We start from the raw sequence: 17,518 nt of genomic DNA, 5'->3' as shown, positions 1-17,518 counted from the left end.
CTGGTTCGTGGTTGTGGATCTTTCAGAATAGATTATGGTGATGTCCTAAGGAACTGCTTAGTAACTGCAATCAGACAGTTCTTAATCACATCTGTATGATTTCTACAGTTGAGTTTATTATCATCATTGGATATTTCTTCCCTTCCCTTCCCTTCCCTTCCCTTCCCTTCCCTTCCCTTCCCTTCCCCATCCATTTGCCTCTTCTCCTTCCCTTCCCTTCCCATCCCTTCCCTTCTCTCCTCAGCTTCTTTGGAAGAGACACATAATAAAGGAATAATCCAGCCCCAATCCAAATTAAAAATCCTAAATAACTGCTTTTCTGATGTACGGAAGGCATCTCATTCAGAAAGCAACAGACATAGCTGACTTAAGACAGTTGTTTGTTGGTCCAAAAATCATGAATTATGAAATAAATGATACTGAAGTTCTGATTTTCTAGGGAAATGGTTATCAGTTAGGCCACTTAGGCATGTATCCATTTCAGCCTTCAATGTGATGTTTTGTTTTCTTATAAATGCTTGAAACCCTCCGCATCTCCATCCCCGGGTCCTGGATTTCTGCAGAAGTTTTGTAACCTATAATCAATGCACAGCTGTTTGGGCGGAGTCAGATTATTTGTTCAATTTCTAAAACTTATCACACTCTGCCCTCTAGTGCAAAAACACAATGGTTGCACTATAACTTAAAACATATGAGCACTAGGCTTTGCTTAAAGACTGGTGAAAAACGAGAACCAGAAATACGGATAGGGTTTTCAGATGAAGAAGCAAAACACCTGTACTTCTTTAGCCCAGTTTCCAGTTCTGAAAGCCAGACTGTGAAGAGGTGGCATAATTAAAATGGGGAAATAATGCCTCCTTCTATGGACATTCTTACTGCATGGAATGAAATGTTCATGGGCTTTTATAGATATGTTTACCTGCGTTGCTATGACAAATTCAAAGTACATAGCAATAAACACTGCGACACACAGCCCTGAATTAAAAATCAATATTTTAGAACCTCTCCACAAAACCTGTTTGTTTTTTTTCCATGAAGGCTTTATATATAGTATTTGTAGCAGATGGCTTCTGTTGCTTTCCATCTTGTTTTGGGTTATATTATTTAATCCACTAGAGATAAAATATTGGGCTTTTTCTAGGACAACTCCGGTCCCCTCGAAGCTATGAGCCCTGTTGCCTGAGCTCAAGCATTAATGTCAGTCTCTCACTGGCAAGAGTCCCCACCCGATCCCACCACCACGGATTCCCCCACTCTCCTGAAGTGGAGGTGCTGTGCTCTCTTGCCACCACAGCGTCACTGATCTCTGGCCACTTCTACAGATAGCTGCGCAACCACACCCTGGGCTTGATTGGTGGTCTGGTCTGGTTCCCTTCTTTTCCTCTGTCCACAAAAAGCAAGACCCACAAGAAAAGCTCACCAAGGCCTCCGCTAAACTGTTTTTAGCACTCCCTCATTTGAGAACACAAGCGATGCTGGCCATCGTTTGGCCTCCTCATGGAGGAGAAGGTGGGAATGAAGCCAGCCACTATGTGAAAGTGGCCTACAGTATATTTACTCCTGTGTCTGTCAAGAAGCCAGGGGTTTCAAATGATATTTTCTTCGCAGAAGCAAACTATGGGTTCATCTACCGCTCTCCAAAGGCTACCAATATGTGATGCTTGTGTGAGTGACAATAAAGACCTTCCATTTACTTCCAATTGCAGCACTATGCTTCATCTCTCACTTGGAATAATCCTCAGGGAAAGAGAAGACGAGGACATTTAAGCATCCGTCATCCCATGATAAATTCTAGCTCATCTGGAAAAGAATGAAGATGTGAAATTGCTGGAAGAGATTGGCTTCCCCTAGGCACCAGTTTAGCCCGGATCATTGGATTTACAGCCTAGTATTGCCAATACTGATTTGACTGCTAATGCCTTAAATGCTTCACAAATTATGACATAAATCCAATGAAGGTGCACTCATATGACTCCAAAGACCAATCTCGCTCATCTTGATTTTCCATTCATGAAAAATGCTGCTGTTCTTAACAAAGGCAGCCATTCAAGGGGTTAGATCAAATTAAAAAGAGAGCGATCAAATAGACTGTGGCAGATTTTGGGGGGAGAGTAGAAAAATGTGGCACAGAATTCTGCAAGAGGTTGAAAGTGGGGGTGGGGGGAATGGTTCGACATTGTGACAACAGGACCTGGTCTTTTCCAGGGGCTAGTTTGGAGAAAATTAACCAATAATTCGTTCTGGACTTAATATAAATTAGACAAAATGTACTCCTTTCTAAGAAGGCAATTGGAACAAGTGCAGAGGCAGAATTTGCAGAAATGGCAAAACTGACTTGTTTGATTAGGGATGAAACAGTAAGTACTTTGGAAAGACTAGAAACCTTTTATGGACTTTTAGCTGAAAATGGATAAAAATGAACTGGTGATGTCTGGATGTGTTGATTAAAAAGGGTTGAATATGAAAAGAAGGGGACTATATAATGTAATTTTAAAAGGGGAGAAATAGTGAAAGTGTGTTTGCGTCAGAAGCCGCATCTTTGATTTTCTTTTTCCTTTTTTCTTGATTTGTTTCTAGCACTTTTATATTTTTCTACTTTCTTTGTCTATGCTCTTTCTTGTTCATTTTCTAATGATGTAAAAACTCTTTTTTACATCGTCAGAAAAAGTCCTGCCTGCTGTGATGCTAGAAATTGGGGTCCCTCCATGAAGTTAACGGCCCTTTCATTCAGGACTGACAAAAAGACTGCAGAAGTGATGAAATCAAGGTCTCCTGAGCACCTTCTCCCTTATCAGTCCTTTGCACCCTTCGCCCGAGCGAATACGCACGTGCCAATCATTCAGAAAAGGCCAGGCGAAGACCAGCAATCTAGAGTTGTGGTGGTTTTGTGGAGGGACAATATTGCTGTGTTATTTTGGACCATGTACTGCCCCAGAATATGGGATGGGGAACTTTAGGACAGAGTTTCCCAACCTTGGCAACTTTCAGACCTGTGGACTTCAACTCCCAGAATTCCCCAGCCAGCATCCTGCTGGCTGGGGAATTCTGGGAGTTGAAGTCCACAGGTCTGAAAGTTGCCAAGGTTGAGAAACACTGGTCTAGGAGTTCAGGTTGGGTGTGGATCGAGATCAACGTGTTCTTGGCCAGCCCCAGAATCATTCCAAGCAAAGCCCCCTTTTTTCTTAGCCAGGCATTACTATTTACCCGACAGGCCATTTACACATACAAGCCCAAAGGGTTGCAAATGAACCACTGAGTCGTTTCAAACATGCAGCGCTCGCGACTTTCCCTGGATTTCTACGCAGAAAGGGGAGAGAGACTTCTGCGCGGAATCCAACTCATTCGTATGATAGGGCGCAACGCCAACTCTGCAACGAAAAACGAGCAGGGCTTCTAAAGATATAAACGCGCATGCGTAAACCACCCCAGCCCTCCCGCTTTCTACCTCTGATTCACTAGGTCTGCACTTTGCTTTTATTGGCGGTTTTTGGCTCCGCCTCTCTCCCTCTAAGCCTATCCGAGAGCGGCGGCGACGCATGCGCGTTTCATTCCTTTCGTGAAGGAGACGGGAGAGGGTGCTGTTTGGCCGCGGTTGGTGCCCTTTTCAGCGTTTTCGGATAATTTTGCCGAAGATGGAGACGGAGAGTAAGTCTTTCGAGCGCCTGAATTCGTGGCCTCTTCCCCTCTGCCTTTGTGCGCAGAGGGAGAAGGTAGCACTTAATCCGAAGTGACTCTGGTTTGGATTTAGGAAGCGCCATTGGGGAAGTGAAGTGGAGTGATATTTTTGCTGCTACTCGCACGGGGCTCATACCCTGCCGTTTTACGGGTAGATCCAGAAGGACAATTTCTCTTTTTTTTCCCTCCTAGTTAAGGAGAAAAATCCACATTTATTGACTTTGTGAATGTAACTTTTGAGAACCAGATTCTCTCCAGGGGCTAATTAAGTGGGAGGGGAAATTAGGGGAGAACTAGGATTAGTGAATCCAGACATCTGTTTTGTCTGGAAGAGAGCACTGCCTGGGCCTGGAGTATCAGATATGTAAGCACAGGGATGGGTCACCACCTGGAAATCCTAGGGCTGTAGGCTAACCTCAGAAGAAAGTAGTGGCAAACCACTTTTGCATAGTAGTTTTGCACTGCTTGTTACCAACCAGACTACAAGGCCATGGACATATAAGGAGGAATCCAGCTTGGCTTGTAGAGGGGGTTGCAGTTGGTTGCAATCCTGAACAGGAGCACTTCGCGCTGCAACTTTGTGTTGCATCCCTTGCTGGTATGTGTTATTCCTCAGGTTTATTGTAACTGAGACATTTAGAGAGCTGTGTCTGTCTTCAGACAACTTGTCCTGCTCTCCCAATGTCATGCCTTCCTGCTTGAGAGTGACCAAGAACCAGAATTTGAATTCAGAAGAGATTTACATTCAGTTTGTTTGGAGTCATCCAAAGAAGGGGGTAGATTTAAGCCCAGAGGCTTTTGTATGGAATGACAAGGCTGTGGATAAAAGCCTCATCCACTGAGTGCTGGAGGAGTATTGAGTGTAAAGAGAGAGAAAGCAGTAGGATATTAGCAGTACAGTACAGTAGTCATTTTCTCAATTGAGCTTCTTTTTGCTTTTTGCCACAATTGAGTTTCTAATTCCTTTTTTTGGAACTGTTTAACTCAAACTATGAAGATTGCCCTTTTGTGTTAAATATTTGTTGTTTCATGTTGCATGAAACGAAAATGCATGTGTGGCAGGAACACAAGTACAAAAACAGGCAACTTAGGCCTGTCACAAAATATGCACTGTGAGCTGGCTTTTGCATGCACGCATCATCTTTAAAAGTTCAGCATAAAATACAACCTGGGGTGTCTTGCTGGATGTCATAGACATAAAAGAGCAAAAATCTCAAGTTCCTAAATGGTTCTGTCTTTATAGCAATACAGCTCAGGTCTCTGTTGTTTAATAATTTCAAACATGACATGAAGAGAGATGCTATATCCTGAAACAGCATATAGCTTTTTTTTTTAATGAAAACTATATTTTATTTTTCAGAGGTGTTATATAAACAACTGCCTGAGCCAACAGCAAAACTCTTGAGCCTTCAGGTATTTTTATTCCTTCCTTCCTTCCTTCCTTCCTTCCTTCCTTCCTTCCTTCCTTCCTTCCTTCCTTCCTTCCTTCCTTCCTTCCGCTCATCTCACGTACATGATTCTGGGCTCTGAAATAAATGATTAGAAGCATGTCTTTGGTATGTGCTTCTCGGGGAGAGTGGGAGATGAATTGCGGTGGTCATTATGAGAACAAAGTGAATCAGTAACACATCTACTCAGAAATAAGCCTTCCAAATTTTCTGGGACTTTAGAGAGCCCTTTAAACCCCAGAATGCAAGTAGGCACCATTAGGCCACTGTGGTCCTCAGTACTCTTTTGTGGTAGCCCCCTTACCCCTAATCCCCTGGCTGGGAAATTCTGGGAGTTGAAGTCCACACACCTTAGAGTTGCAAGGTTGAGAGACACTGGCTTATAGTATGGAACAAATTTGCTGTGAAATTTTAAGAGCATTAGAATTTAGGAGAAGGCTCAAAATCTATTTTTCACCAAGGCCTTGGGTTGGAGTTTACATTTTCTACTAACGAGTAGATTACATTTATATTTTTGTCAGTTACCCGGAACCACCAAAGTGAAGCAGCATATATATTTTACTAAGCAAATAATAAATAAACGGTTCATCTGCCCTCATCCCACTCAAACAAGCGCAGTGGTGCAGGACAATTGTGCGTAATCTCTGTTCTATCCTGGGGTTAGGGTGGCTGTGGAGCCCCTGCTGAGTTTTTGCTGAGTTTTACATGTTGGGGAGGGTTATTAATGTGCTTTTAATATATGTATTAGACCTATAATATGGAGCCCAGAGTCTTCTTGGAGTTAGCGGCCTTAACAAATCTAATATATAAATCTTTCCATGGTAGAAAGATTGTGTGGGGAATAACTAACCTCAAAATGAGACTTTGTTTTGCCTCTAGGAACTTACTTCTTTTCCCTTTTTCAGCCGCAAGGATCCAAGAAGGCCGAGGCCTTTGTAAAGGCCTTTCTGAAGCGCACCATGCCCCAAAAGAGTGAGGAGGACATTGAGAAACACTTAAACCGGAAAGCAGTTGTCCTTGAGCACCCCCACCGGAGGAGGACCCGGCAGAGGAACAAGAAGAGGAAAGGGTTATCCGCCAAGCAGAGACGAGAAATGCGCCTCTTTGAAATTACTCCAGAACAGCAGAGGTGAGGAAGGCAGGTTGGCTGTCCTGGGGCTCAGAGGGTTGAGTGGTTGGTGGTGATTGATGCCCACTGGGGCGGCGAGGGCAGGGACCAGGTGTAATGGTAGGTGGGAATGACCTTGGGGGACACTGGGAAGAGCCACAGGCAGGAAAACGGTCAGATAACTGGCAGCTGAGCCCGCGGAAGGAGTGGGGACGTGGCAAACGTCTCAGAAGGGACCCTCCCTGGTTTCTTGGTCTGTAAAGGTGACGGGGAAAGTGTACTTTCAGACTTGCAAGATTGGTGTCAGCCTTACAAGGTAGTCCAGACAGGAAACACGCCAAGAAAACTAATTCTACTTTATTGTAAAGTTACATTAACAGAATCTTGCAAGTTTGAAAATGCACCTCTCCCCCCTCACTTTTACAGTCCAAAAAACTAGGGAGGATCCCTTCTGAGACATTTGCCACGTCCCCGTTCCTTCTGCGGGCTCAGCTGCCTCTCATCCAACCGTTTACCTGCCTGTGGCTCTTCCCGCTGTCTCCCAAGGTCATTCCCACATGCCATTACAACAGGCCCTCCAAGAGCAAGGCCAGAAAAATGTACCACCCTAACAAGTATCATAAGGATGCCTGTGCTGGTTCTCAAGCCCTTTTGCCCACTTTGTATCCCAATACTACACACCTTTATTGGGTATCCCAGCTATAAACCTCCCCCATATATAGCCGTTTTATGGAATATCCCTAATCTCTGATCGCTCATTTTTAATAGTTTTTGGAATGGTGGTTCGCCACTAGAGGGCAGTGGGTGATCTTTTTATTTTCAGCTGCCTTCTTTTAAAGCCATGGCTGCTTTTTGCTTGGTTTGAAAAGACTTTAAAGAGGTCTTAAGTGCAGCCTAAGCACCTGCACTTGCTGGATTTAGAAAGGAAGAGGAGGCCTGGAAGCCCACAGCTGTGGATTCAGTCTCTCCTAACCATCAACACTGCAAGGAGCTGTTTGAGTCCAGTAGAAAAAAAAAGGAATCCAAAAACAACATCAGCAGATAATTAGCTTAATTTTCACAGAGTTAGACAAGGTCTAAGGCGGTGTTTCTCAGCCTTGGCAAATTTAAGCTACGTGGACTTCAACTCCCAGAATTCCCCAGCCAGCCATGCTGGCTGAGGAATTCTGGGAGTTGAAGTCCACCTAGCTTAAAGTCGCCAAGGTTGAGAAACAATGGTCTAAAGTGGCGTGCAGCCTGGATTTCCAGAGAAAAATGGAAAGCCTCCGTTAGTAACGATTTTGTCCCATATGCCAATTAGAAATGACAGCGACGTGGTTTCAGGCAGAATTTTAAGTAGCTGAAACTCTGCTCTGAAACTTTATGATTGGGGGAAGTTGATGGTTTAATGCGCATCTACACTGAAAATCCTGGATTTTTATATCTGTTTGTGTCAGGAACTCCCACTTTAAAACATCTGAGCTGTAGGAACGGGCTGATGTTTGGAGAAAACATCGCCATCCTCACTGCACCTGTTAGAACTTCCTTAACTACCTTGCATCTGTGCAATCTCAGGAAAAGGTGTGTTTGAATTAAAGAAGCCCGAACAGCACTACCCCACCTGCTCCAAAGCGTTTTGTCACCCTTTATTGGTGCCTCCTTAATTAAAATGTGTATTTTCCTGGGATCGGATCGGTAGCAGGCAAGTCCAGGAAAAGACATAGCTTCTTTAAGGAGGTGCTGATGCGGGTGACCTGTGTAGCCACCCCTGCTCCAGAAAAACTTTCCCCACTTCAGATCTGAAAAGCAATACATCCCCACCGAGCTAAGAAATGGATTAATAAGTACAGTGGTACCTCGGTTCACCAACTTAATTCGTTCCACAATTCTGGTCGCGAACCGAATGGGTCACGAACCGAATCAAATTTCCCCATAAGATTCAATGTAAATAAGGTTAATCCATTCTGAACCATATGTATTTTTTTTTAACCACAAAAATATGAAACAAAGTACAGTAGAGTACAGTATGAAGAGAGAGAACACTAACCTTGCTTGAGGCGACACCAAAAAGCTTCACAGCAAGTGTCTGTCTGCGACCGCGTTCTTGCATAGAGGAAGCCATGACCACGTGTGAAGATGGCCGCAGGTCGTGTTCGTCACCCGATGCAGAGTTCGTGAACAGAAGCAACATTTTGCAAACGCTGCTGTTCGCGAACCAAATTCTTCATGAACAGAAGCGTTCGTGAACCGAGGTATTAACCGAGGTTAAACCAGGAAGTAATCCCATTTCAGTGAAATACACTTTATAGATGCCTTGGGCGATTGCTGCACACGATCCTTGCTCTTTGCTTAATCTGCAGATACGAGATATTCGTACCATTGCATGAGCTTTGGAAACAGTACATTAGAGATCTCTGCAATGGATTGAAACCCGATGCGTAAGTTGTTATTTTAATTCATTCTTTTTTTCTTTTCTTTTTTTTTTGCAAACGATTACATGCTTGGTGACGATGGAGGCGGTTCTTCAGAAGGTTAGCACTTTCTTCCCTGGTGGAAAATCTTTGGATAAGACGAAATGGAATTAGCTTTCTAGAACTGTTCAGTTTCAGAGCTTGAGAAGAGAATAGTTTATAGTCAGGTTTTCAAACATTTTTAGGCTATTAAACCTGCTGTGTGTGTGTGTGTGTGTGTGTGTGTGTGTGTGTTTAAACGTTCCTGGAGCCTCTGATCAAGACTGAAAGCTCTGTAGAGCTTTCTGCATTTGAGTGAATGCAGTCTTGTGGGACCCTAGGTTTCTGCGAAACACAGTTTGAAAAACCCTAGTCTGTGTGAGTGCTTCCCTGAGTCAAACCTCTTTTATATGAAAACCTAGCTCGTGGGGAAGAGTTCTGCCCTAGATTTCTGTATATAACGATTTCATGTAGTAGAGCATTTAAGCCTGGAATTTCTTACCTAGAACCTGAACTAAAATACAGTGGGGCAAAAAAGTATTTAGTCAGCCACCAATTGTGCAAGTTCTCCCACTTAAAAAGATGAGAGAGGCCTGTAATTTTCATCATAGGTATACCTCAACTATGAGAGACAAAATGGGGAAAAAAAATCCAGAAAATCACATTGTCTGATTTTTAAAGAATTTATTTGCAAATCATGGTGGAAAATAAGTATTTGGTCAATATCAAAAGTTCATCTCAATACTTCGTTATATATCCTTTGTTGGCAATGACAGAGGTCAAACGTTTTCTGTAAGTCTTCACAAGGTTTTCACACACTGTTGCTGGTATTGTGGCCCATTCCTCCATGCAGATCTCCTCTAGAGCAGTGATGTTTTGGGGCTGTCGCTGGGCAACACGGACTTTCAACTCCCTCCAAAGGTTTTCCATGGGGTTGAGATCTGGAGACTGGCTAGGCCACTCCAGGACCTTGAAATGCTTCTTACGAAGCCACTCCTTTGTTGCCCGGGCGGTGTGTTTGGGATCATTGTCATGCTGAAAGACCCAGCCACGTTTCATCTTCAATGCCCTTGCTGATGGAAGGAGGTGTTCACTCAAAATCTCACGATACATGGCCCCATTCATTCTTTCTTTACACGGATCAGTCGTCCTGGTCCCTTTGCAGGAAAACAGCCCCAAAGCATGATGTTTCCACCCCCATGCTTCACAGTAGGTATGGTGTTCTTTGGATGCAACTCAGCATTCTTTCTCCTCCAAACACAAGGAGTTGAGTTTAGACCAAAACATTCTACTTTGGTTTCATCTGACCATATGACATTCTCCCAATCCTCTTCTGGATCATCCAAATGCTCTCTAGCAAACTTCAGACAGGCCCAGACATGTACTGGCTTAGGCAGGGGGACACGTCTGGCACTGCAGGATTTGAGTCCCTGGCAGCATAGTGTGTTACTGATGGTAGCCTTTGTTACTTTGGTCCCAGCTCTCTGCAGGTCATTCACTAGGTCCCCCCGTGTGGTTCTGGGATTTTTGCTCACCGTTCTTGTGATCATTTTGGCCCCACAGGGTGAGATCTTGCGTGGAGCCCCAGATCGAGGGAGATTATCAGTGGTCTTGTATGTCTTCCATTTTCTAATTATTGCTCCCACAGTTGATTTCTTCACACCAAGCTGCTTGCCTATTGCAGATTCAGTCTTCCCAGCCTGGTGCAGGTCTACAATTTTGTTTCTGGTGTCCTTCAACAGCTCTTTGGTCTTGGCCATAGTGGAATTTGGAGTGTGACTGTTTGAGGTTGTGGACAGGTGTCTTTTATACTGATAACAAGGTCAAACAGGTGCCATTACTACAGGCAACGAGTGGAGGACAGAGGAGCCTCTTAAAGAAGTAGTTACAGGTCTGTGAGAGCCAGACATCTTGCTTGTTTGTAGGTGACCAAATACTTATTTTCCACCATGATTTGCAAATAAATTCTTTAAAAATCAGACAATGTGATTTTCTGGATTTTTTTTCTCATTTTGTCTCTCATAGTTGAGGTATACCTATGATGAAAATTACAGGCCTCTCTCATCTTTTTAAGTGGGAGAACTTGCACAATTGGTGGCTGACTAAATACTTTTTTGCCCCACTGTAACTCAGGAAAAGTTGTATCCCTACCTTTTTTTCAGCATTCTCTTCGGATCTAAAAGTCGGTTCTTTAGGCCAAATCTCACCATTCAGCTAGCTGGATTCTCAGACTTCGCTAAGCTATCGCGTGATTTGCTTCTTTTTGTTTAGCATTTTTCTTCTAAGCTCAGCCAGTGTGGTTTATAAGCCATAGCTTGGCTTAGCATGGTCTATAAAGGCAGGTGCTGCTAGTTTGTTTATTTGGTCACTGGGTGGGTTTATGCTCTGTATTTAATCAATATTGTGATCGCTGTCTATTTTCAAGTAAAAATAGCATCTTGTTTAGCTGCTTGAAGTGAGCAGTTTAACGTAACTTCAGAATTACAGTGGAACCTCGGGTTACGAACGCTTCTGTTAACGAACTTTTCGGGTTACGACCAGCTCCGGCCGCAAAATTTTGCTTCAGTTTGCGAACTCCGCCTCGGGGTACGAGCAGGATACGCAGCCATTTTCCCTCCCGTGACATGGTCCCCGGCCATTTTTCCGCCCCTGACATGTGGTCCATGGCCATTTTCCGCCCCTGACACGTGGTCCGCGGACATTTTTCCGCCCCTGACACGTCTACGGCCATTTTCTGCCCCTGACAGGTGGTCCGCGGCCATTTTTCCGCCCCTGACACGTCGTAGGGAGGGGGACTCTCCCTCCAAGCAGTAGCCGCCTCCCTGTCCTCCATGCCAGAACGGATTAACAGTAATTACATTGAACCTTATGGGGAAACTTGCTTCGGGTTGCGACCAATTCGGGTTGCGGCCAGAGTCACGGAACGAATTAAGTTCGTAAACCGAGGTTCCACTGTATGTCTTGTAATCTTACCTTTCTTTTGTTTAACTTTCTGGAAGAATTTTAATACATTTCTCTCTCTCTCTCTCTCTCTCTCTCTCTCTCTATATATATATATATATATATATATATATATATTGTAGGCAACCACAGATGATTCAAACCAAATTGCTTAAAGCAGATTTCCACGGAGCCCTTGTGACAGGTATTCTTGCTCCTTTCCCATGCCTTTTTTTTAAATTGAAACTTGCGCTACCCAAAAAATTTAAGTCACATTTCCCTCCCCTGAACTCCACTTTATGGAGTGTTTGAATTCACTTGCACCCCATGTGAAGAAGTCCTTCTGTCTGGCCTGTATTTCAGCTTCATTGACGATCATGGGTTCTGTCACTGAGAGGGGTGAAAAATTCTTACCGTTCGGTTTTTTTTCACACCAGGTACAATATTGCATATCCACAGGTATCCTAGAAACTAAGTTTTACAAGAGTGAGAGCAAAGGTTGATGGGGCTTTGGTTGGTTTTCTGGTATCTCAAAGGGCGCGCCACGCTGAAGAAACCTGTTCTCCATTATTCCTACAAAGAAAAGTCTTAAGTGACAGGAAGAGAGATTCCAGTTGAAATAAAATAAAATAAAAGTCTTAAGGGCCAGGAAAATCTTCCTAACCGTGAGAGCAATTTGACCATAGAGCCCATTACCAGAAGAGGTGGTAGCTTCCCCTTCATTGGATAGTGGCTGAGTAGCCATGGGTCTGAGGTACTTTATTTATTTATTTTAAAGGATTTCTATGGCCACCCATCTTGTGAGGCACAACACTGGAAGACTGGCAGCAATAATAAAAACATCAATAAAACCATTCAAAAAACAAGAAAAACCCAGTGTCCAATCCAACAACATCACTCCAACTATGCAGTCCCCTGGGCTCCAATCTTGTTATCCCGGTGCCTGGGGGAAAAGCCAGTTCTTAATGGCTTTCCAGAAAGCTAGGGGGGTGGGGGTCTGCCGGATTTCGAGGGGAGGGTGTTCCCCAGAACAGGGACCACTACGGTACCCTTCCTAGGTCCTGCAAGATGGCAACATTTGAAGGAAGGGGCCTGAAGGGTGCCCACAATATCCGATCTAAAGGGACAGACAGATACCCTCAGGGAAAGGTGGTCCCACAGACTTTAATAGATATTACTTTAATACAGGTCCCTGGGCTGAAGCAGGATTTGGATTCAGCTCCGTAGAGGGCTCCTTTTCAAGGCTACAGTTCTGGTTTCCGTTTTTTTCCCCCCATGCATATATGCACAGCCTTACAGTGGGACTCTCAAGGACAGCAGTTTGTTTATATTTCAAATTTAGTCACCGCCCATCATCCTCAATGAATTGCAGTGGGGAACCCTTTAAACTGATTGTCCAGCTTGAATTTTAGGACCTTTTTTTTTTCCAGTGACGAAATCCAAATGTCCTTCCTATGTTGGTATCACGGGCATCATCCTACAGGAAATGAAACACGTTTTCAAAATTATCACAAAAGAAGACAAGCTGAAAGGTAGGCAGACCGTGTTACTGACCTGATCAGTGCAGGATTCCTTTCAACTGAGGAGCTGCTCCCTTAAAATGTTTGTAAAATATGAGATTGGTATTTTAAGAACTTAAACCAAAGCCCAAGAGCACCTGGACTAGAGAGTCGTGTGAACCCAGAGTGAATGGTATACTCTCAAACTTTGAGAGCTTCTCCAGAAGTTGTAGCTGAATTTGTAATGCAGCCATGATAAAACTTCAGCAAAATTGAATTACATCTTTTATGATTACACATCCCCACCGAAGCTGTTTCCCTCTGAGCTCAGCTTGAGAGTGTTACTGAACATTCCTTGCCCTCCTACCGTTCTTTGTGCTCCTCCTCTTTCTCTAGATGTCACCATGGGCTTATGGGCCAAGCTATGGGCTTATTGCTCTTGTTCCTGGCTGCAACAGTTTAAGGAGTTTTAATAACGTCAGCTGAATTCTGTCAATTCCAAGATGCTTGTTAGAAACCAAATCCTACACTTCATGGCATTTTGGTTCAGTAGCCTTTGATTCAGTATGTTTAATAAATATACATTCCCAATCTGATGCTGGGCAGAACTATTTCATTAGTATTTGCAACTAAGTCCCTTAATATATCTCTTGTAAACTAAGCTTATATGCAACTTTTCCTTGCTATATCCCTTCTCCATTTTCTTTCCCCTCCTTCGTTTATATCTACTTGATTGTAACTCTTGGAGTTAGGGGCTTCTCTGTTCATTCCCTGTGAAGTCTGTGCACTGTGTTAAATCGTTAAATCAAAAGGCTTTTTTTTTTTTTTTGGCTTCTTTCAGTTATTCCAAAGCGGAACAGCATCTTCAGCATAGAAATCGATGGCTTCGTCTCCTATATCTATGGTAGCAGGATCCAGTTTCGAGCAAGTGAGCGTTCTGCAAAAAAGTTCAAGGGACAAGGGACAATGGATCTGTGATTTTTTTTCTGTAAATTTGGAAACTAGCCTTTTGTTTCCAAGGGTCAGAGAGTCCACAGCGATCTTTTCTTCTAAGAAAATGAACACAAGAAGCAGCAGCCTGGTTTAGTACCCTTGGATCTTCAGGACTAATTTTGTACCTAATCCAAGATAGGTTCTTGTTTATATTGATTTTGGCAGGAGACCTGTACAAGGGCTGGCCTTCTGAACATTTTAAGATTGAATCAGTTCTAATTCTGTATTTGTGCCACGTTGGATTTTATATTTTGTTATTTAAAAGGTTCTTCTTTGTAATATAGAATGAAAATCTTTGAAAATTAAAAAAAAATGTGTCCAAAACAACAATGTGCTCAGAACTGGCTCTCTCTGATCTACAGTAAGCGTTTTACGGTTGGGGCATGCTAATAACCCAACTGTAAATGCAGGGGTGGGGAGTTGGAAGAGGGAATATAAAGCAAAGAGAAGGAGAGTCTTTCCTTCTTCCTCACAGTCATATCATCTTTGTCCTCCTCCTCTTCTTCCTCTTCCTCCTCCTGCAGAAATATGTAACAAAATTGAACTCCTCGATGTCACATTCACAGAACATGTGAAAGAGGGGTTATTGAGTAAATCAGTTGAGCCCATCCTACTTGCTTTGCTAACGGTTCAGTCTATTATGCAAGTCCAGTAACAAAATTAAGTCTGTCAGTAGTAGGGTTAGTAGAGATCCAGATTCAGATGGCAAGATAGAATTCAAAAATGCCTCAGGTACACATAGCACTGGTTGAGAAACCTGTAAAGCAGCCACTCATTTTCCAGCAATTGTGTAATTGCCCTTTTCAGCTGCCAAGTAAACTTGGGAAAAGTTTGGGTTCAATTTAAGGTGTTCCCACCAAGTGTTTTGGCATGCCCAACTCACATTTTACCCTTTGAATCTGGATCTTGGCCCAGCCCTATTCAGGTGCTTCTCTTCCCTGGCAAGATCCAGACTGGAGTCTCTTTGATGCACAGAACACTAGATTTGTCAGTGTGATTCTGAAGCATTGGTAGCTCAGAAGACACATGGGCTACAGAGAAGAGCCATCCCAGCTGTCAAGACCATCAACATAAAGCTTCATAGCTGTGGAACGTGTGGGTGGCAGAAGAGCTCACTGCAATTGTGGACTCCAGTTCCCACAAGAACAACATCTAACATTCAAAAAAGGAGCTTGCGCGTATGGCAGAAAGGAGGCCTGCCAAGTCTGAAGCATCTTTTGGCCAGCCGTGTTTGGAAGACCATGGTCACCTAAAAGACAGGCAGAGGACTAAAAGTGTCAGCATAAACTGAGCAGTGCATTAGGTGCATTGATAAAGGATCTGTCAATCTCTCCCAAGGGCATTTCCCTTCATGGAATTTTAGTCCCCCAATCACAGAGGCCAAACAGAAGGAAAAATTCTAAAAATATTTGTGAGGCAGGACAATGCAGTCCAGCTTTCCACCATATGACCTAACTGTTTAATTGAATTGGCATTCCCTTTCTTCACACAATTTTATAGGATTTCATAGCAGTCCCCATTACAGCTAGACTGAAATAGATCAGACAGACAGACATGTAACAAGTGGACCTATTTTAATAGCAAGATTCAAGAGTACATAGTTGCTATCTCAACTAGTATCCAACACTGGACAAATTATTTTGATTGATCTGAGTTTTTGGAGGATGTCTTGGACAGAAAAAAATATTGTTTCTGTTCCCCATACTTCCAATATCTGAAGGGAAAAAGCCTCTTTCATAGTTTGATGGTGAGCTAGCTGTTTACTGCTGAACATATTGAGGGCTACTCCAAAGGGAAAAAAAAGATTATGTAAATTAGACTGTTTTCTAAGGTTAGAACATCTCTTGCATATAGCAGGAAGCATTCTGTTGAACCATGTAAAATTCTGTGTCTGTCATCAAATTGGTATGAAAAAAAAATAACTCTTCAGAGGCCTTTATGAAGCAACACTGGATTCCAAGCTTTGTAATGCAAAGCTCCTTCCATTGTTTTTTCCTTATGTCAAGGAAAGAAAGGGCGTGTCTCTCTTACTGAGCATAATTCTCAAGAGGACATGTGTGTTTCAAAGATTAACTATACCAACATTAAAAAAACAGGATGCACAATGACATTGAAATGAAAGAGAATGCCAGGGCGTTCATCAGGGTAGGATTATAAATAAAGACATGCCTGAACACATAATTTCTTCGCAATAAGAATGCTCCATGCATAAAATGCTCCTTTTCAAAGCCTCACTCCTTAAAATAGGTTTGGAGCCCTTGTGGCCTAAAGGGAGATGAAGATGAACTTGATCCACCATTCATGCTCTTTTTTTCCATCTGCAGAAAGCTTTGTTTTTATTACTGTTCATCCTCAACAGATGTCTCCAGGCATAACACAGAACATCTAAAGGCCAGATTTTTCCCCTGGGGATTAAGATGCATCTTGAGCCAAAGGTCTGATCAGATTTCTCCCTGTGGAAGCTCTTACCTTAGAGAGGAGATTTCAGGGTAAGGAACCTCCCACCTGCCTCCAAGTCTGACTCTTCCCAGCGTTAGAAATGGTGAGTCAGGAGGACTGAAGAAACAGTTTGATGGAAAATTGGTAGGAACATCTCAGCAGGAAGGACCAGGGATCCCTGTGACAACGCTGGAAAAATGTAAACCACTTTTTTGACAAGCTCTTTTGTTCTCCTAACACCAAAGTTCCTATTTTTGTTACCAGAACTTCTTAAACCAATATATTCAGTAGTCTGGCTACAATAATCCCAAGATCTTTTCCCCATGCGTTAAAGTTCAGTTCTCCTCACTGGGTAAAATTGATGCTGCTGTTATCGGTTATAATATCTTTTTTTTTTTTACGTAGCACAAACTTTTCCTTGAACAATGACTTGACTCTCTGATTTACTTCATTCTATGATGTAACATTTAATTAAGACATCTGTTAAATGCCTATCATATTAATTTAATAGGGAGGGCTAATAGAACTTTATTGGCACAGTCCAGTTAATTAACATTATGGGCCTTTAATGGATGTCTTAAATCGACATCATTAGTGAAGATGCTATCCAAATTAAAGTAAGGACTAACTGTTTCACTGGACTGTGAAGGACACACAAAGTGTTGTATGTATATACAACTTGATTTATGACCAGTATGCACACTCTGAAAGTTGTTCTTCAAAGATATCCCCTTACCAATAATTATCTATGTTACAAAATTTCAGTAGCTTAAGTTGGTTTGCACCACTTAAATGCAAGAGAAATACAACAGCCTTGTCCTCACAGCAGAAAGGGGACATATTTCACAGATTTTTCTCACCTTTCTTGAGAAGCACTAACTGATGATTGTGCACACTCATGGAGTAGGACAACTATGTTTCCAGTGGAGTGATAAGATACAATAAACGTTAATGCCCCTGGATCCAACCCATTGGAGCACTGTTGAG

The 17,518-nt window shown here is 42.8% G+C and overlaps 1 protein-coding gene across 2 annotated transcripts; it reads left to right on the top strand.

Annotated features, from left to right (window-relative positions):
• Positions 1 to 3,564: 3,564 nt before the first annotated feature.
• Positions 3,565 to 14,409, top strand: POP4 (POP4 ribonuclease P/MRP subunit). 2 transcript variants are annotated; one of them, XM_025167630.2, is made up of 7 exons: positions 3,565 to 3,645; positions 5,036 to 5,088; positions 6,029 to 6,252; positions 8,727 to 8,741; positions 11,744 to 11,805; positions 13,031 to 13,132; positions 13,941 to 14,409. In XM_025167630.2, exons 1-7 carry the CDS (start codon positions 3,633 to 3,635, stop codon positions 14,075 to 14,077), a joined length of 606 nt encoding a protein of 201 aa, XP_025023398.1. In that variant the 5' UTR covers positions 3,565 to 3,632; the 3' UTR covers positions 14,078 to 14,409. The 2 variants fall into 2 exon arrangements, with proteins under 2 accessions (XP_025023398.1, XP_007429813.1); XM_007429751.3 differs by lacking the exon at positions 8,727 to 8,741 and adding an exon at positions 8,571 to 8,648.
• The last annotated feature ends 3,109 nt before the right edge of the window (positions 14,410 to 17,518 follow it).

This window comes from Python bivittatus, unplaced genomic scaffold, assembly GCF_059951505.1.
Source record: "Python bivittatus isolate LINGU-HERP-01145 unplaced genomic scaffold, Pbiv_v1 ctg000190_np1212, whole genome shotgun sequence".
Lineage (NCBI taxonomy): Eukaryota > Metazoa > Chordata > Lepidosauria > Squamata > Pythonidae > Python > Python bivittatus.
This window is presented reverse-complemented; position numbering and strand designations above follow the sequence as displayed.

Excerpts from the sequence above, each read along its gene's own strand:
- POP4 (XM_007429751.3), top strand. Across the intron at positions 5,089-6,028 it reads CAAAACTCTTGAGCCTTCAG|CCGCAAGGATCCAAGAAGGC; the intron begins GTATTTTTATTC and ends TCCCTTTTTCAG. Across the intron at positions 8,649-11,743 it reads AATGGATTGAAACCCGATGC|GCAACCACAGATGATTCAAA; the intron begins GTAAGTTGTTAT and ends TATATATTGTAG.